The sequence below is a fragment of the Oncorhynchus keta genome, chromosome 2, assembly GCF_023373465.1.
Source record: "Oncorhynchus keta strain PuntledgeMale-10-30-2019 chromosome 2, Oket_V2, whole genome shotgun sequence".
Classification (NCBI taxonomy): Eukaryota; Metazoa; Chordata; class Actinopteri; order Salmoniformes; family Salmonidae; genus Oncorhynchus; species Oncorhynchus keta.
Window position 1 is genome coordinate 45,954,159 of NC_068422.1, and position 20,857 is coordinate 45,975,015.

The following is a 20,857-nucleotide window of genomic DNA, read 5'->3' on the forward strand; positions in this document are numbered from 1 at the left end:
TAAGATGCAGAGTCAAAAATACATTATTCAAACATCAATCACCCATAATTTTGTAATATATAAATAAAATGGGTTCCTTTGAAGTGAATGACAATGTAATTTGCATTAAGACTTATGAATAAGATACTAATATGTGTGTTACCCCACTCTATGATATTATAAAGTAAACTCAAACGTGTACATGTATGTAAGCCTAAATGTAGTCAGACAAAAGTACAGATTAGACAGATTAGCTTTATTTATATACAACCATATAACCATTATATATGTAAACAACATAAGCTCTATACAAAATAGCTGGTTTCATTAAAAAAATAAGGGAAAAAAAACAAACATTTTGGAGATATGGCTAGCATAAACAACCATTTCTTCAAAAGATATCCTATGCACTGTTTCAAATGTACATTCTATTGAAGCGGCAATATGCTAAAGGTGCCCACAGAAGGTGTTTCGATGTGACAAAGTACTGTAGAGTATCCAGAAGTTGCAGGTCCTACCTGAAATATCACTATTTATCAAGTCTTGTAACAACTGTGGGGCCACTTTTGCCCCCCACTACATCCACCTTGAGCACGGAAATATGTCCTACAAGGGTTTACAGTAGTGGAAATATTCTTCAGTTATTCTCAAATACCAAATTCAGAAATACAACATTTGTTCCAACAAAACAAAAATCACATTGCCTTACCTTACCTGATCCTCAACACAACAGCAACTTTTCCAGAAGCGTTCATTTCACAAGGGATCAAACTCACTAGTGGTCCACATTTTCTTGTCACACACTTCGCATTCACAGTTTTAGTCCAATGTCAAAATACATATTGTGATGACAACAGAGATACTTATGTAATATGTTCCCAGCCAAATATCAAGATTGCACTGAGTTTGGGTGTGGAATATTTGTACATTTCATTGAGTAGAGCAATGTCAGTGACAGGGTGTCAGAAATACATTAAATAGGTCACTCAGTGGTCTTATAACGAGTGAACCATCTTCAATCTCCTCAATGTGTTTTTATTGCCTGATTTGTCTTGTAATCCCACTTTGATTTAGAGAGAGAGAGAGAGAGAGAGAGAAACAAACAGACGAGAGGAGGGAGAGAGTATGGTTCAAATCTAGCTATTGTGGTCTATATGTGGCTTGAATTTTTTATGGTGTCAGAGTCTCAGTCCCCCCTGCAGCAGTTAGAATCCCTGATGAATCTTGTGGAAATATTCACTTAAATGGAGTGGAATCCAGGGAGCTCTGAATGATGTGGATTTCTGTCAGGGAAAAGTAGGCTGGTCAGATATATAAATCCTCATTGCCATGGAGCAATGTGACTTCCTGTGAGTTTTTTAATGAGAGCAGAGATAATTAAATGTTGGTGTGAATGTTGACAAGAGAAAGTGAATTATTCCCATAGATAAGGAGGTTCTTGTTGCTGACAGAGATAGGCTACGTGTTGCTGCCAGTTCCCTTCAGGTTCAAAACTCATTGTGTGCTCGCACTCTCAAAGCAAATACTTAAGTTGTTTCCTCTCGAATATCAGGCTCTTTGGTGTGATTGCACCTCATTCTGTGTGCTGTTTTTGACCAACTCTTCTCCTGGAGACATTTGCCATAAGATTATTGCAATACCTCTGAACAGCACCCTTATTCCTTTCCCTTCATGCTAAGTCACATTTTTTCAAAGGTCAACCAAGTCTAGTCAAGGCTTTTCTCTTTCAAGTGCCTGATTCCCAAATGATACGGTCTGAAAAAACGAGTTCAATCAATCTTATATCTTTTTTTCTCCCCAATTGGTAGTTACAGTCTTGTCCCATCGCTGCAACTCCGTATGGACTCAGGTGAGGCGAAGGTCGAGAGCCATGCGTCCTCCGAAACACAATCCCGCCAAGCTGCACTGCTTCTTGACATACTGCTCCCTTAACCCGGAAGCCAGCCACACCAATGTGTCAGAGGAAACACAGTACAGCTGGTGACCGAGGTCAGCATGCATACGGACAGCCCAGCCCACAGGGAGTCGCTGGAGCATGATGGGATGTGGACATCCCAAACCCTCCCCTAACCCGGACGACGTGGGCCCAATTGTGCACCGCCACATGGGTCTCCTGGTCACGGCCAGCTGCGACACAGCCCGGGATCGAACCCGGAACTGTAGTGATGTCTCTAGCAGTACCTTAGATGCAGTACCTTAGACTGCTGCGCCACTTGGGAGGCCCGAGTTTAATCAATCTTATCCCATCAATATTCAACATATTCAACACAGTTGAAAGTTTTGTGACTGCTGTGTTTGGAAAAGCAGCCAAATTAAAGCAGGGCAGATCAGAGAGAGCAGATGGGGCTGTCTGCAGCCAGTGGAAACCATTACACTGAGGACAAAGCAAAGGAACACCAAATCTGTATAAACAGAACCAGCATCACTAGTACAATTAGACTGGTATTCCCAGCGGTGAATAACAATCACATCAAATAGAGCAGGGTTTCCCAAAATCGGTCCTGGGCCCCCCTTGGGTGCACATTTTGGTTTTTGCCCTAGCACTACACATCTGATTTCAAATCATCAAAGCTTGATGAGGAGTTGCTTATTTGAATCAGCTGTGTGGTCCTAGGGCAAAAACCAAAACAGGACCGAATTTGAGGAACCCTGAAATAGAACACACAATAAGACCCATATACATTCGTCACTGACTTGATGAACTGTCCAATGCTCCCACTATATAAAGTGCTTCCGGAAGATATAAAACTGCTTTGGTTCAAAATACAGATTCTCTTAGCAAATACTTAAACCAAGTGCTAGGAGCAAACACAGCTATCGACAATCTGAGAGACGAGAGATGGTGCTTGTTAGCGATAACAGGTAGTATACCCTGGAGCAGGCTGATGTGAAGAGAACACATGAGGATCTGATTCCCAATTCCCCACCATAGAAATGAATGAAGGCATGATGAAAGCTTTTCAGATTCAATCGAATTCACTCTGGCAGGAAAGGAGGCGGAATGCATCACACCAGCCACTCAAACATGGCGTCGACAGTATGTCGAGGAGAAGCAGGTGGGCCAGACAACAACATTGAGAGGAGTGCCTACCAAGGTTGTGGTGGTTTTGACATACAGTACTGATGAGGATGGTGGGATAGGCATGCCGAGTGCCTTTGTTGTGACAGGCAGAGGCTACCAAGGTTTTGACACCAGCCACAAATGGTTACACTCCTCCAGTCAGTAGACTCGCAGCGCTCCCGAGGCTGAGGCATGCATGCCCTCTCCTCACTACACTGCACAGTGTCAGCCGAACCACCCATCTCTCCATGACACACTCTCGCTCTGTGGCTCGGTGTTCCACATTTACAGACCTGCCTACACAGCTGAGCTGACAGACCCACACAATATTGTACTCTTTCTTGTTAAAACCCTCCCCCTTGGTTTCTCTGACAAATACATTTCATAGCCATTTTGCATTGCTTGGTTTTCAGGGGGGAATAGGTAATAGGATTAGAATGCGACCATGTTTGAGTTGTAAATAGGCTCGTTCAAATTGCTCTTTATATCTGTCGGGTTTGTGTACGCAAGATAAAAGCAGAAAGGTGAGCGTTGCAGTGAAAGATTAAAGGGAACATACACTGTACACTGTACTGATACACTTTGGTTCTTTGAAATGCATTGTTGTTCACTCACTGGCCGACGGAATACTAGAAATAAATGATCTAAGGAAGAGAAGCGAAATTATACCTCCCATCTCCCACACTGTGACACTGTCAGAGAGTGGGATTGAAAATGACATTAAAACTCAAATCCCTTTTGTTGCATGTCGCCATATGAGAAGAGAAGAATGCCAGCCAGCAGTGTAATCCACAGTACGTGAAGGCCTCCTTCTGGTCTGACATGATCCAGATGCCCTCTGCCCCAAAAACCACTGTCACCATGGCAGCCGTGGAAACTGTCCTAGTTCCCATCAGGTTACATTACTTCTTACTTGGACTTTACTGTTGAAGGTTGAAGGCTGTGCTGTCTGCAAACCTCAAAATCCACAACCCCAGCAACTGACGTTCAAAGATGAGGGATACATCAACAAAATACGTGTGAGACAATGAAAGAGGCCACGTTTCAGATAAATACACAGTTCTAGTGTGGATGGAGGTCTCTGAAGAGGTGTCGGGGAGTAGCGAGGGGTAGTGAGGGGTGCACCCCCCCCCCCATTAACCCTCCTGCAACGTCAGTGGTCCCTCAGTTGAGAAACTCTGCGGACAGGCTCCGTGTGCAGCGGGCCGAGCGGAACTTGAGCTCATGGTAGCACTGCACAAAGCTGTGGTAGATGAAGGTTATGGGCAGTGCCAGGAGCACGATGCCGCTCACCACGCACAGGCCACCCAGCACTCGCCCAGGCACGGTGATGGGGTACATGTCTCCATAGCCCACAGTGGTCATGGAGATAATAACCCACCAGCAGGCGGCAGGGATGCTGGCGTAGTCCTCGTTGGGCGACTCCAAGTCCAGGCCATGCTCCAGCAGCTGGGCTAGAGCACTGAATATGGCCATGGGCACGCAGATGAACAGCAGCAGCATCACCATCTCCCGGTAGCAGCGCCTCAGTGTCAGCCCTAGAGTCTGCAGGCCCAGGAAGTGACGGGCCAGCTTGATCACCCAGAAGATGCGCATCATGCGCAGGACACGCAGGGTGACACCCGCACGCTGCAGCTGCGAGTTCTCGCCTGTCAGCATCGTCATGGAGATGGAGATGTAGTAGGGCGTGATGGCTAGTAGGTCGATGATGTTGAGGGGCCGTTTGACAAACTCACACTTGTCCCTCGACACGATGAAGCGCACAATGCACTCGGCGGTGAACCAGCTGATACACACAGCCTCGATGATCCTGTGGGAGGGAGAACCAGGCAGAGTTAACGCAAGAAGGAGAGAAGGGGCTGCAGTGGGCTGCAGACATTACAGACTTAAGAGAAAAAGTAGCTATGGCTATCGAGGCAGCAGAAACTTTTTGGTTCAAAGTAGAACCCATTTTGGTTCCAGTTAGAACATTTTCACTGAATGGCTCCTTAAAGGGTTTATTGGGGGTTGGGGTCTATTCATTGGGTGAAAAGGTTTTGGAACCAAAAAAGGGTTATCCTACAGGGACAGATGGAAAACCCTTTATGAACCCTTTTTTTCTTAGAATGTAGGAGCAGTGGGAGAGTGACGTTCTATTGAAGAATGGAGCTGTCAATCCCTTATACAACACTGTTTTACTGTATCAATAGTGGGTCATGATTGACCAGCGGCTCATAGCAGGCTTCTGTCTCACCACATTGATAACTCATAAAGCTTCACTCTCAAACAGCTGGTAGGCTATATTCTTGGAGCCTTATTATGACTTATGGACACTATATGCAATATAGACACTTTCACAACGTAATCCTGTTGTAATTTAATTCCAGAACAGGCAGAAGATATTCTGCCTTTTAAGATCAGGTTGTAATTTACAGTATTATAGTTTTTTCTACATGCAATGATGAAATAACTTCACCATGCTCTAAGAGATATTCAATGTCTGCTTTTTTACCCAATCTACCAATAGGTGCCCTTCTTTGCGAGGCATTGGAAAACCTTTCTAGTCTTTGTGGTTGAATCTGTGTTTGAAGTTCACTGCTCGACTGAGGGACCTTACAGATAATTGTATGTATAAACACTACTATTGCATGTAACTGACTTGTTAAGCTCATTTGTACTCCTGAACTTATTTCGTCTCGCCACAACAAAAGAGTTGAATACTTATTGACTCAAGACATTTCAGATATTCATTTAGTATTCATTTGTAAAATGTTCTAAAAAACATAATTTCACATTGACATCATATTATTGGGTATTGTGTGTAGGCCAAGTGACACAAAATTCAGGCTGTAACACAACAAAATGAGGACAAAGTCAAGGGGTTTGAATACTTTCTGAAGGCACTGTAACAGCAACAAATGACAAATGAAACTGCCATGCACGTTTTCGACATTCATCTGAATCCGAGACCATTCCTGGGCCTTGAGGGCTTTGAGGGGACTTTAAGGAATACGGACAGTTGTATTGCAGCTCCAGGGAAAGAGGATGGTAGAAGCATACTGATCAGGGATTTTGGAGGCTTCTTTTCCCTCAATTCTACCATGAATTAAAGGCAAGTTAGACCTGGTTGAGACTGAGCCCTGAGCATGCCTATTACGTTTAGAGAGGGGGAGGACAGGCTGACACAAAGGTTCCGTGTAAAGGTAAGGCTGTAACGAGGGATTTGCGGTCAGCCATTTAAAAGACAGTTACAGTGTAGTCTATCAAAAAATATGCTGTTCTCAAATGCTGATATGAATGAATTCGGATATATCCTACAATATGACATGTCGTTTATGATGACCTTTCTCAATGAAATGCAATATTGATTCATATGTTATTCATATTTCTCCAGCTATAAATTATACACGGAATAATCTCACATAATTGTTTTGTGGTGATGTTGAGGGGTCACTGTCGCTATCATCAATTAGTCATTTTTTCCCAACCTGCTATACATAAAGCAGTCTTGCCTTGAGTCAATGATATGCTGACAAATATTGTCACGACTTCCACCGAAGGTGGCTCCTTTCCCTGTTTGGGCGGCGCTCGGCGGTCGTCGTCGCCGGTCTACTAGCTGCCACCAATCCTTTTTCCTTTTCTTCTGGTTATGTCTGTTTTGTGTTTCACCTGGTTTCATTTTGGTTAATTAGGGGGGGGGGGTATTTATCTCAACTTATTTATCTCAATTTATTTCCTTTGGGTTTTTGTGCGGGATTGTTTTCGTTTGACTGTCAGTTAGTTTTGGGTTGCGTTTTCTTTAGTTAATTTTTAACAGGTGGTTTTTCCCTGGACTGTGTCTGAGTGGGGTTTTTGTGGCTACAGTTGTAGTCTGGTGTCCTGTTATTTTGAGCTGGTTAAATAAAACGCCCTTTTCCTTCGGGAACTTGTTTCTCCTGCACATGACTCCACACCCACATCTCCTTGGTGAGATCTGACAAATATTTAATTTGGACCAAATATAAACTTTTGTCATTTGCATTCAGGTGAGGGCTTGGTGCAAGGGCTCAGCACGTCCAAAGTGGTTTGAGTAGAATGGAAGTCCCCTTTACTGTGTTACCTTGTGATGTCATGCTCACTTTAATACATCATTTGCCCATTTCAAAGGGAAGTAAATCAGGTACAACCATAACCTCCCACCATTTACTGAGAACAACACCTACCTGCATTACCTACAATTGTACGCACCCACACACCCACACACACACACACACACACACACACACACACACACACACACACACACACACACACACACACACACACACACACACACACACACACACACACACACACACACACACACACACACACACACACACACACACACAGTTCGGTGCCTTTCAGGTACCAATACCTTGAGAGCGGTCCGCGTGGCAGTCATGGATACAAGACAGACACACAGGTTAAAGAGCAGAGTGACAGCAGACAAGAAAGGGATGACAAACAGCTCTGTAGACAAATGGACAGAAGTATTGGCTGACACAGTCATATGTTTTGATAAATGGCTCAATTTGATTGATGTATGTTCTAATCTCAAGAAACAGTAATACATTGTTATTATCATCTGTCTCCTCGATGGTCTCCTATGACAATAGTAGGCCTACTCTCCCAGAAATCAGCACCTTGGACAGGTACTGTTCAAAATGGACAGGTCCTGAATATTGTAGTAGGCTACCACTAAAGTTCGCACCTTGGCCAGGCACTGTAGGTCTAGTGTAGAATCTCACAAAGAAAACAGCACCTTGGCCAGGCACTGTAGGTCTAGTGTAGAATCTCACAAAGAAAACAGCACCGTGGCCAGGCACTGTAGGTCTAGTGTAGAATCTCACAAAGAAAACAGCACCTTGGCCAGGCACTGTAGGTCTAGTGTAGAATCTCACAAAGAAAACAGCACCTTGGCCAGGCACTGTAGGTCTAGTGTAGAATCTCACAAATAAAACAGCACCTTGGCCAGGCACTGTAGGTCTAGTGTAGAATCTCACAAATAAAACAGCACCTTGGCCAGGCACTGTAGGTCTAGTGTAGAATCTCACAAACAAAACAGCACCTTGGCCAGGCACTGTAGGTCTAGTGTAGAATCTCACAAAGCAAACAGCACCTTGGCCAGGCACTGTAGGTCTAGTGTAGAATCTCACAAAGAAAACAGCACCTTGGCCAGGCACTGTAGGTCTAGTGTAGAATCTCACAAAGCAAACAGCACCTTGGCCAGGTACTGTAGGTCTAGTGTAGAATGCCACAAAGAAAACAGCACCTTGGACTGGTACTGTCGGATGCCACTAAAATCAGCACCTAGGACAGACAGCGATACATACTGTACGCGCGTATCCAAAAAGGGAGCAAGAAACAGTAACAACTCATGATACATTTCCTGCCTTAATCTAACCGTATTACTGTAAACATGTATTGTCTGTTACGCTCCTACTTGTGAAGTCCTTCAGCCTCTTTTGCGTTAAAGACTATGACGTGTTATTGCTGAAAGATAAAATGCAGAACAATTGAGAACTCAGAGACACAAAAACGACAATAGTGCAAGGGACAGTGGTGCTTATGGCAATGAACATTTAGTTTGAACACCTTTAAGCTAACAGTGTGTAATATGCCATATTTGAATGACAATTGGGCGACATAGAACATGTAGACTTTGAACACATGAAATGTGTTGTTCACTTGGTAAGATCAAACCAGAAGCTACCTTGACATTTAATTTAGTTAAACACTCAGCGCCTCCTCTGTCCCCTTCCCCACCGGGACAGCTATAGTCAGGACTGGTGTAGGTCTATTACACCCCTTAGATTTGGAGGTTGTATCATAATACAAACTTCTAAATTAGCATGAGTTCTAAAAGACACAGAAATGCAGAGCCAGCTCTAGACTTTTGGGGGCCCTAAGCAATATTTGGTAATTTCCTGCAAAGCTACAGATTTTGCCATGGGTCGTAGAGAAAATGTTGCCGTTTTAAAGCACAATTCCTGCAATTCCACCCATTTTGACATGGTGTGTATTTATTGTTATTATTTGTTAAAGCACATTTTCTGCAATTCTAGTCATTTTGCCATGACTTATATTATTATTTGCCATGAATGATATCTAAGTGAGAATGATTTTAAAAAATCAGTGAGGGCCCCCTTAAGGTCAGGGCCACTGGGAATGTATTCAGCCATGATTAGATAACTGGCTAAACTAATTTACCAATCTGGCAATTGTTAGCTGACATGGATAATTGAGTGACTGTCAGTGACTTATAAAACCATTTTTAAAAAACTGCTGATGCATGACCAAATTTCAAAGTTACACCTTGTGTATTCAACTATTCTAACTGTCAACAGTAAATTGAGACCCCAACTGGGTTTTTGGGGGGTTTGGCAGCCCCCTAGCGGCCAGGGGCCCTAAGCGACGGTTTATGTCGCTTATGCCTGGAGCCGGTCCTGCAAATGTGTATGGTAAAATGTACTTCACAGAAGCATAAATAACACGTTGTGCATCTCTTGAGGTCCTTTACTGAGAAGAAGGGCATAGAAGCATGTACGACATTGCAGACAATCAAATAACGGGGAAATATACAAAATATATAAAAATATAGGACATATATACCCGGATGGATGCTCTAAAGAGTCTGGATTGTACCTGTGCTCCACCACACTGTTGTTCTCAGCGGTTTTCCAATCTGGCAAAGTACTTGCACAAAGCATCACCATGGACACTATAACAAATATAACGGACACTGAAGCTAAGATTTGTGCTGCGACTGATGAAGTCGGTTCATCAAAAGTCCTTCTCATTCTCTCCAGCCACTTTGAATCCTCTCTCTCTGTGACCACTCGAGTCACCAAATTCTCCCCCCTCATTTCTTTGTTGAGTTTATCTTCCTCTTCGGAGAAATTAATGTATGAGTCGGACATCCTATCATCCAGTCTTCGCTGGCAGCAAAACTCCAAGTGTGAGCTCTCCAGCCCCCAGTAAATCATCTCGTTGTAGAATGACAGCTCGCACATCTGCGGGACGAATCGTAGCTTCCCGTACTTCACGTACAGCATGATGAAACAAAAAGCCTCGGAGTGCCTATCAAAGAAAAACTCGTTCCGTTCCCGATCATAGTCATCGCATACTTCCAGTACTTCTTTCTCCGAGGCGCATTTGTGCAAACGGCTCACTCTACTCAGAGGGAAATCTTTTATCACCTCCTTAGAGAACGCATATTTTGTGCCACCCACATTAAGGATACAGATGCTCTTCCCAAACTTCATCTTTCAGCTGTTGACAGGTGTTTGTAGAGTACTGAAAAAGCCACCCTGCTCGTTTTATACAGCGCCAAAAGGCACCAGTTTCTTATAAAACCATCATGCATTATTCCTCTCCAAATCCAATATTGGAGTCAATACGTCCCTATTGCGTTTGGCCGTTATTACAAGCTTTTTCGTCATTTTCCTTGTTCTGAGAGATATATCTGGACGACTGGAGTTGTGTCGTGAGGGCTATGCAACAGAGCGCGCTACTCTATCCTTGTGCGACATCGTACTGGTGTTCTGAGCGCCTGTTGTTCTGCTCTACTCAATGTCCAAACTAGTCCTCCGGGTGCAGATCCCAGTAGTGATGTCACACACGCGCGCGCGCGCACACACACACACACACACACACACACACACACACACACACACTCTTTAAAACACACGATATATTGCAAACGATCGCGTTTTACAATCGATGGGAGCCACCCTCTACAGAAGCAGGATATATATTTATTTGAGTTGATCGATAGTATTCCGTGTACACTGTAAAATTATTAGTAATATTGGCCTAATCACAATAGTCCATGAGCCCATATGTGCTTTTTTGACAAAAGTACTTCTCATTAAATTGGCATATGGTAACTTAAGTATTTAATCAATATGCAGCACCACGTTTATTACAATGTTTCGGTTAATTCATCTTCTGAGGGCCACATAAAAAAAATCTGTGTTCAGGGATGATTGCTCTCCTCTTCAGAAACCTGAGATACACTATGTGGACACCCTTTCAAATTAGTGGATTTGGCTATTTCAGCCACACTGGTTGCTGACGTGTATAAATTTGAGCACACAGCCATGCCCTCCATAGGTCAGTAGAATGGCAGTACTGAAGAGCTTAGTGACTTTCAACGTGGCAACGTCATAGGAGGCCACCTTTCCAACAAGTCAGTTTGTCAAATTTCTGCCTTGATAGGGCTGCCCGGTCAACTGTAAGTGCTGTTATTGTGAATTGAATATGTCTAGGAGCAATGATGGCTCAGCCACAAAGTGGTAAGCCGCACAAGCTCACAGAACGGTACCACCAAGTGCTGAAGCGCGTAGCCCATAAAAATAATCTGTTCACGTTTGCAACACTCACTCGAGTTCCAAACTGCCTCTGGAAGCAACATCAGCACAACTGTTCGTAGGGAACTTCATTAAAGGCCGAGCAGCCGCACACAAGCCTAAGATCACCATGCGCAATGCCACTCGGCTGGAATGGTGTAAAGCTCGTCGCCATTGGACTCTGGAGCATTGGAAACGCGTTCTCTGGAGTGACGAATCACGCTTCACCATCTGTCAGTCTGACGGACAAATCTGGGTTTGGCAGATGCCAGGAAAACGCTACCTGGCCCAATGCATATTGCCAACTGTAAAGTTTGGTGAAGGAGGAATAATGACCTGGGGCTGTTTTTCATGGTTCGGGCTCGGCCCCTTAATTCCAGTGAAAGGAAATTTTAGCGCTACAGCATACAATTACATTCTAGACAATTCTATGCTTCCAACATTGTGGCAACAGTTTGAGAAAGGTCCTTTCCTGTTACAGCATAACAATGCCCCCGTACACAAAGCGAGATCCATACAGAAATGGTTTGTCGAGATTGGTATGGAAAACTTGATTCGCCTGCACAGAGTCCTGACCTCAACCCATTGAATACCTTTGGGATGAATTGGAACACTGACTGTGAGCCAGGCCTAATCGCCGAAAATCAGTGCCCAACCTCACTAATGCTCTTGTGGCTAAATGGAAGCAGGTCCCCGCAGCAATGTTCCAATATCTAGGGGAAAGCCTTTCCAGAAGAGTGGGGGCTGTTATAGCAAAGGGGTGGGGGGGCAACTCCATATGAATATCCTTGATTTTGGAATGAGATGTTCGACGAGCAGGTGTCCACATACTTTTGGTGATGTAGTGTATTTGTCTTTAACAGAATCACAGCTAGAGGGGGCATGTTGCCACAGTTCAGGAGACCTCCAGGAACAATACAGTGGATGTGACAGATTTGTAGGCATTCGCGAACTACAAGCTACAGAATGCTTGGAGAATCAGCACCATTGTGAATAGCAACGAATCGGCACCTGTTCCTGAGAGAATCCTATTTAATGGTTGTAGGTATTGTCAAGTAGAGTAGGCCAGAAGGCTAAACTAAAAAATCAAACCTCGATCAAATAAAAAGATGGCGGAGCTGCAAATGCGCTTCTGTGCAAGGGTGTTTATTTACGTAGTGAATCCGGAAGAAAAACAACAGTACTGCCATCAAAAGTATACATTATGAGACAGCTGAAAACAATGCTGCCCCATCAACAGCTCACTCCAAAATGGTTCCCCCTTTGTACTGAAAGAGAGGCTCCTTGTGTAGGGGGAGCCCCTCCCATCAGAACATACCAAACACTAATTAATTAAGCAACATTGCACCTTTGCGATCCGTTTCTCATGATACAATATAACAATATAACACATTTACAAAATCTCATCCCTACTGACATGATGTCTTCCAATATGCCCATTCACATGAACGAGCCATCGAGGAACATTTATTGGTTGACGTGAATAACCAAATTGATGAATATCGGAGGTGGTGAATTACTTAACGAATGTGACTTAAAGTAGAAGTTATGGCACAAGTTATTGAAATGTGTGTTTATGTAGAACTGTTGTTTATGGGGTCACTTAGAAATGTCCTCGTCTTTTTGAAAGAAAAGCAAATTTTTTGTCCATTAAAATAACATAAAATTGATCAGAAATACATTGTAGACATTGTCAATGTTGTAAATGACCATTGTAGCTGGAAACGGCAGATTTTTTAAATGGAATATTTACATAGGCGTACAGAGGCCCATTATCAGCAACCATCACTCCTGTGCTCCAATTGCATGTTATGTTAGCTAATCAAAGTTTATAATTTTAAAAGGTTAATTGATCATTAGAAAACCCTTTTGCAATTAGCACAGCGGAAAACTGTTGTCCTGATTAAAGAAGCAATAAAACTGGCATTCTTTTGACTAGTTGAGTATCTGGAGCGTCAGCATTTGTGGGTTCGAAACAAAGGAGCTCAAAATGGCTCGAAACAAAGAACTTTCTTTTGAAACTCATCAGTCTATTCTTGTTCTGAGAAATGAAGGCTATTCCATGTGAGAAATTGCCAAGAAACTGAAGATCTCGTACAATGCTGTGTCCTACTCCCTTCACAGAACAGCGCAAACTGGCTCTAACCGGAATAGAACGAGGAGTGGGAGGCCCCGGTGCCTAACTGAGCAAGAGGCCAAGTACATTAGATTAGAAGTCCTCAACAGGCAGCTTCATTTAATAATTCCCGCAAAACACCAATCTCAACGTCAACAGTGAAGAGGCGACTCCGGGATGCTGTCCTCTGTGTTATTTTTCCCATCTTAATCTTTTCTTTTTATTAACCAGTCTGAGATATGGCTTTTCTTTGCAACTCTGCCTAGAAGGCCAGCATCGCGGAGTTGCCTCTTCACTGTTGATGTTGAGACTGGTGTTTTGCGGGTACTATTTAATGAAGCTGCGTTAATGTGCACTTGCCAATTGACTGTGCCACTTGGTGGTCCATGGGAGCCCCTTAACAGGTGGCTGTGTATGCACCTTTCAGTTGGCTGCGATCACCCAATTTAAAGAAGAAGAAGGTTCCCAAGAATCCTGGAGGAGCATGCGGAGGTGCAATGATGCCCAAGCTTTAAAATGGTTTTAAGTACAGTCCTACATCTCCGGAGCGCAAACATTCATCTTCTGAATACAAATCAAGAGAAATTACCTATAAATCTACTTGCTCTCTTGAGAACCTTGAGTCAATTGGCAGTAGAGAGTGCTGTGAAGTTGAGCCAGACCTGGATGAAGGAGCAGCGGTGACAGGTGTGGTGCACACTTCACGTGTTTTTCATGGGAGTCCAGAGATGATTTTGGACCGGTAGGAGTGAGATTTGGGGAAAAAGTGCTGACCTGTATGTTGTTTCAGGCTGGGTAAAGGGTAAACTGGGATCAGTTAAATCTGTGAAGGTTTCGAAAAGTGGAATTGTTTGGATTTTTTGTGCGTCCTCCTCCCAGAGGCAGTGGGCACTGAGCGGCATGCGTCTCGGGGCTCAACCTATGTTGTGCTTTGCTCTCAGGAGCAGGGCACCACTCATAGGAGTGACCAGTGGGGTAACGTTGAGTGTAGAGGTGGATCAAAATAAAAAGATTATACCTGGTATTTGTGACGCCCATCGTTTGGTGAGACGTAGACTCAGTGGCAACGGCGAGACTTGTTGAGCTTTGAAACTGAGTTTCTACCTGATAAGGTTAGGTTATATCTGTTATTCTGTGAGGGCCTATATTCCGAACCTGCTACGGTGCATAAGGTGCCAAGGATTCGGACATGTTGCAGCAGTGTGTAGAAGGGAGATCCCACAATGTGAAAAATGGGCAGGAGGGCATTGTCAGAGGGAGTGTAAAGTTGGGATAGAGGAAGCCCTGTGTCACGGGCATCGTAAGAAGCGGACCAAGGTGCAGTGTGGTGAGCATACATATTCCTCCTTATTAGAATGTCGCCAACAAAAACAATAAACAATACAAAACGAATGTGAAGCTTAAGAAGCTGGCGAAGGGGCACTGTGGTCAGAGAGTAGTGGGACAGAAACCAGAGATAGTAGGCTGTCATGCCCAAGAAGGGGGCCCCCTGAGAGGCTGAGGTCGGTTCCGGGATGTGGAGGACAGTTTCAATGTTCAACATGAGTGGGGCAATGCCTGTGGCCGACAGGCAGAACCCCACAAACTGGCTGGAGCTGCAAAGGTGCACTTTCCACTGTTCAGGGTCAGGTTGTGCTGCAGTAGAGCACTGACTACTCTGTGGAGTTGATGGTCATGGATGTGGAGGTCAGGACCGTGGACCACGATGTTGTCCAGATAGACTGCCACTCCTGGTATTCCAGCGAGGATGGTGCTCATCACCTGGGATCGGGGCAGAGCTAAGTCCAAAAGGCATGCATGTGTATCTGAATACACCAGCATGTGTGACAAAGGTTGTGAGGTCTCTGGGTGGAGGCTGGGTGGAGGGGCACCAGAAAATAACTCTGACGCAGGTTGAGCTTCGTGAAGCCATGAAATTGTGGCGATCGGCTACTCAGCTGTAGGCAAGGGGTACTTATCCGGGGACAACAGCTTTGTTCACAGAATGGAGATCTACACAGGTCCGGATTCCACCCAACTTTTTGGTTGCGATGAACAAGTTTGAAATCCAGTGTCCAGGGGGCAGCTTTGACTGGCTCAATGATACCTGCCTCCAACTGTGACTGGAGATTTTTTGTGACGTCATCACACAGTGCAAAGGGAATGCACAGCCCAGTCCATCAAACAGAGCTGGCCAGTTCTGTTGCCATGTTCCGGAAACTTGGTAGATAGCTGACCCACTACTGTATTGTCTTGGCTGTGTGCTTAGGGTCGTGGTCCTGTTGGAAGATGAACCTTCGCCCCAGTCTGAGGTACTTTCCTCTGTTCATCTTTGCCTCAATTCTGACTAGTCTTCCAAACCCTGCCGCTGAAAAACATCCCCACAGCATGATGCTGCCACCACCATGCTTCACCGTAGGGATGGTGCCAGGTTTCTGTTGGGAAAATTATGATTAAATGACTGAACAAATCATTTTAATTGGAACTGTAACTAAGTAAACTTGTACTCTGTTTTATTATATCTGATTAACAATATGAGTTCATAAGAAGGGATTGTATGACATGGACAAGGAGTAGTTAAAGTTAATGAACACCATTCCAACTAGGCAGAAACTAATGGGTTGTGGATTAAGTAAGCAGATAAGGTAGTTAACCTATGGTTGAACCGACGAAACTGAGCTCTGGGGTTTTTAGATAAGGAAGTGAGTGCATTCCTAGGTTTTCTGTTAGCACTGTCATCTAAGTGGTGATCGATAATGTTGGGGGGTCAAAAGTTAATTCAGTTATGTTGTGTGACCTGTGAGTGTGTTAGTAAGTTAGAATGAACTATTAACCTCACTTTGTCCCGGTCGGGAGGAGGGGATTCTGTGAAGCAATGAAATGACATCATGTTATTGTATATAAACTGTTGCTCGTGGTAAAGTGGCAGCGCGCTCTGAGAATAAATTCTGTTACCTATTATTGAAATGGCTGGTCTACGTCTATTTTATGCAAACAAGAATCTTACAAATTCTCATAAAATAGATTAAGGGTTTTCAATGAATGAAAACACATTGGCATAATTAAATTACAGTAACAGTTTCCTCCAGGTGTGACGCTTGGTATTCAGACCAAAAAGCTCAATCTCCAAGTTGACTTGTCACGTGCCATTTACTGAGGAGGGGCTTCCGTCTGGTCACTTACCATAAAGGCCTGATTGGTGGAGTGCTGCAGAGATGGTTGTCCTTCTGGAAGGTTTTCCCATCTTCACAGAGGAACTCTAGTGTACTGTCAGAGTGACCATCGGGTTCTTGTTCACCTCCCTGACCAAGACCCCTCTCCCCTGAATGCACAGTTTGACCTGGCAGCCAGCTCTAGGAAGAGTCTTGGTGGTTCCAGACTTCTTCCATTTAAGAATGATGGAAGCCAATATGTTCTTGGGGACCTTCAATGCTGTGAGATGCCACTTTGGAGAGATTGTTTATTTTTCCCTTTACACCATTGTCGACCACCGCGTGTCAATGTGGAGAAGAGACACTTCATTGACCCCACATGTAAGAGACGCAACACTTTTGACACCCAGAAACACTATGGAACTTTAGGTTGACACAACTGTGCTTATTCACCCAGGTTTGCCTGAAACCCGGTCCACTCTGGGTTCAAGGGCTCTACCAATCCGTAACATACCCCGAGTGCCACTTGGGGGTACTTCTTTCACAACGAGCCACTCGGTTTAGACGGTAAGATGCGACCCAGTAACTGTCTGACACCCAGTGCTAGACTGCATGTATTAAAAATAGACCCAGGAAAAAAGCGATATCATGCCACAGCACCTTGTAACCCACCTGGAAAATGGACAGAAAGCTCTGAAAAATGGACCCATTCTGGGGCGATTCGTAATTGGGTCTTGTTCTGAGGAATGAAACCAATCACCTATAGAACCCCTAACCTGTACCACTTGGCACCCCATAGGGACTAGTTAGCTAGAGGCAGAAATCAGCAATGAATCCCAGCAGTGACCCTATTGGGAGGTGTGCCCCCTTGTGGAAGAGAGCGAATCGCCCAATTGAATATGTTCACCCTGGGGAGATTGATATACCCCTTGAACCCTGTGAACACCATGGAACACAGCGTAACAAAGGGGGCATTAAATGTGGACAAGCTTCCAACACACGTTGTGCTTCGTCACAGTAATATTTTTGTGGAGGTGCGAACAGGTGACTCATCCCCGCTTTCTCCACTCCCTCCAAATTCAGGAATTTGAAATAGGAATGGGGTTGCCATAATGCTGCGGGAACCATAGAAAGTTTCATTCACCAGAAGTTATGCATGCTAGCCGATGTTATCCATGATCAGGCTTTTAGTCTAAGCTAGGCTAGCTAGTCTTGTTGACTGCAGAGCTACCCAAGTAATTCCACCGTTAGGAAGCCAGAATTGCCAGCAGTAGCTAGCTCACCTTGGCAAAGTAGCTAACCTGGCTAGCATGCCATGCAGTGCTTGTTAGCTAGCCTGGTCTTGAAAGTTTATGTAGGACTGGATCACCAAGGTGGGACCCAGACCCTCATCGATAAGTCTGGGAAGAGAGGCAAGCGGTGCTTAACCAAGGCAGACTCGGGCGGTGGGGGGAGACCCACAGAACCTGGTCGATCTCTCTCTTTGATTAACCTTACATAATCGGTGACAGAGAGCACAGGAACCGAGAGACATTTGACTCGACCAACGACCCAATCCTTCTCTGCTTCCTCAACTCAGGCTCAGCCGAGGTACGGTCACCCGGGAGAGGAAGTCACTTTTGGGAAACACCAAGCCCCCTAACAAATGCTACACAATTGTCAAGAGAACCTGTGCTGCGCCGTCCCCTAGTCCCACACACAAACTGATTTGAGGACAGCCTGAGAATGCACCGAGTTAAGACATACAAGACAACAAACGTGAGTAGTTTTGACCTCATTGGGGCATGGTCTCGAACTTGAAACCGGCTTGTTATCCTCTAACTTTTCGGTCGCGTTTGCCATCTTAGTTTGTGCTATAGCCAGGCAAAGCAATCCAAAAAATGACTAAATGTTTGTGATTAGGAACCTTATGAGAACCATACAAACTTCAGCACACAACATCCAGGGGGTGAGCACGCTCTACCACTAAGGGAACATTTAGTTTGCGCAATGTAAGACAGTTTAGTGCGATTCCCCATAGTATGTTGTCGACTGACTGAAAGGGAACTCAATGTTGCTTAGAAATTCTTGCCACACTCAGAAACCCTAACCTACCTACTCATTCTAGGCTAATCTACACAGCCAGACAGCACTGTGCTGTCAGTTGCCTTGGGGACAGACATCAACAAATAGAGGAAACCAACAGAGAGATGGATCTGCTGAAGCCTGAATGGAGGCCAACTCATGTGAGTAGCCTGGTTACTCTGACCTACTTCTGACTTTGTGACACACTCTTTCTGAGAAATGACATTGTCAGACTAAGGCCCTGCTCTCAAGTGTGGAATCTAATTTACTGTGAAATGGAAAGGGGGACAGGGGGGGGAAAGATGGTCCTACAAAAATGTCCTGATGAAGTTGGTGAATGGTAATTGTTCTTTCTATAAAGTAGGGTACCAGTGAAGATTTCCTTCTGAACAACTTGAAACAGCTGTTGATAAGTCATTGACAATTTTTTTAATGTCAATACATTAAGATGAACCCTTTCTCATGGTTGGTGTCTTGACGAATTTGTCCAAAATCGTGTGACATAAAACATGACTTTTCTGTCCTTGCATTTTACGGCAGGGTAAGAACTTGTTATATCATATTTTAAGCATTAATTGGTTAAATTTAGACCTTGAACTTGAACCCGGTATGAATCCTGGATCTAGCTGTCAGATAATCTTTTGTATAGATATCTGAGAAATGCAGTGTAACTACGTAGCATTTTGTTTCTCCTCATGTTACTGGGTGAAAACAGTTTTCATTGATGCACAAGTCCCCAAAAATGTATGGGATTGCAAAATGGATTGCTTCTGACAGAGAGTCACCTTACCTTGATACTTAGAATCTAAATCGGTACTGTCATTACGTGGTTCTTCAATAATTATGCATAATACTTGTTGGATGCGCATTTGGTGTCGAGCTGTTTAATTACACCGTGATATTTTCACACTTCATCATCTGAATGGCAGTCAAGTGACAAGAAGCTGTTGTGATACTGCATGCGATGCAACAACAGTCCAAGATCTGGCAAAAATGGGGTTTGCGAGGAATGTCAGGAATTTATTTGGTCTCATTCGTTACACCGGTGAAGACCGTTGTGCCTGGATCTAATATGCACAGCGAATTGATGATCATCTGTTGCTGTCTGCTTGGTTTACAGAAGGGTTAAATTTAACAGAAAAGCATCAAGGTAATGAGTTCATGTTTTCATCTAGTTTCGTGCCTCAGATTGGACTCGGACAAAAGTAACACTTTTTTGTTTTTTTCCCTAATTACTCAGAGATTGATAGAGTTAGAGAGACCATATTTAACGACAAACAACTTATGCTGTATACATTGAGTATACCAAACATTACGAACACCTTCCTAATATTGAGTTGCACCCCCTCCAAAGGCATGTATTCTACAAGGTGTTGATTGCTTCCCAGTTCTTGACACAAACCCGGTGCGCCTGGCACCTACTATCATACCCTGTTCAAAGGCACTTAAATATTTTGTCCTTCCCATTCACCCTCTGCATGGAACACATACACAATCCATGGCTACATTTTCTCAAGGTTTAAAAATCTCCTCCCCTTCATTTACACGGATTGGATTGGATTTAACAAGTGACATCAATAACGGATCACAGCTTTCACCTGGATTCCCCTGGTCAGTCCATGTCAGGGAAAGAGCATGTGATCTTAATGTTTTGTATACTCAGTGTATGTCCTCTACCATTAGCAGCTGTAATTACATTTCTAGGGTAATTTAGTGTAAATTAAATAGACTGAGAACAGAACTACCACAACGGTACTTTTGTACCTACTGGCGGTATGGAAGTAAACACAGCCTTGGGACAGAAGTAACAGTTGGTGAGAAGTGCACAATACCTGTCTTATTTGTATGTTTCTGGTTTGGAATGCTCTTTACATTCAACAAATATACTATCAGCCATCATTTTATGTTTGTGTCGATTTGAATGATATTGCTATGGTTTTATGAAATTCATGAAAATGAATCATGCGTCAACATCGCAATGTTGCGCAAACAAAATATGTTGCCTTACAATATCAAAGGTGCACCAGGCAGAACTCGCTCTGCCATTTCCTGGTTGCTAAAATTCTAATAGTTTGCATACTTTCAGTTTATATGACAAAACAAGCAAGTAGAGAGTCATTGCACCTAATCATTGCATCTAAACCGCTGTGAAATA

At 43.9% G+C, this 20,857-nt stretch overlaps 1 protein-coding gene across 1 annotated transcript; it reads right to left on the bottom strand.

The window, feature by feature from the left end:
* Positions 1-216: 216 nt before the first annotated feature.
* Positions 217-10,595, bottom strand: LOC118401289 (potassium voltage-gated channel subfamily G member 3-like). The gene is made up of 2 exons (XM_035798673.2): positions 9,653-10,595; positions 217-4,850 (listed from the first exon to the last, which is right to left on the bottom strand). The coding sequence occupies exons 1-2, from the start codon at positions 10,303-10,305 to the stop codon at positions 4,205-4,207; spliced, it is 1,299 nt and encodes a 432-aa protein (XP_035654566.1). The 5' UTR covers positions 10,306-10,595; the 3' UTR covers positions 217-4,204.
* Between the last annotated feature and the right edge of the window lie 10,262 nt (positions 10,596-20,857).

What these genes read in the sequence shown, in the direction of transcription:
- LOC118401289 (XM_035798673.2), bottom strand. Translation starts at nt 10,305, where the DNA reads ATGAAGTTTGGGAAGAGCATCTGTATCCTTAATGTGGGTGGCACAAAA. An exon ending in TCTTTAGAGCATCCATCCGG is followed by an intron (nt 4,851 to 9,652) that starts GTATATATGTCC and finishes TCCCTCCCACAG; the next exon opens with GATCATCGAGGCTGTGTGTA.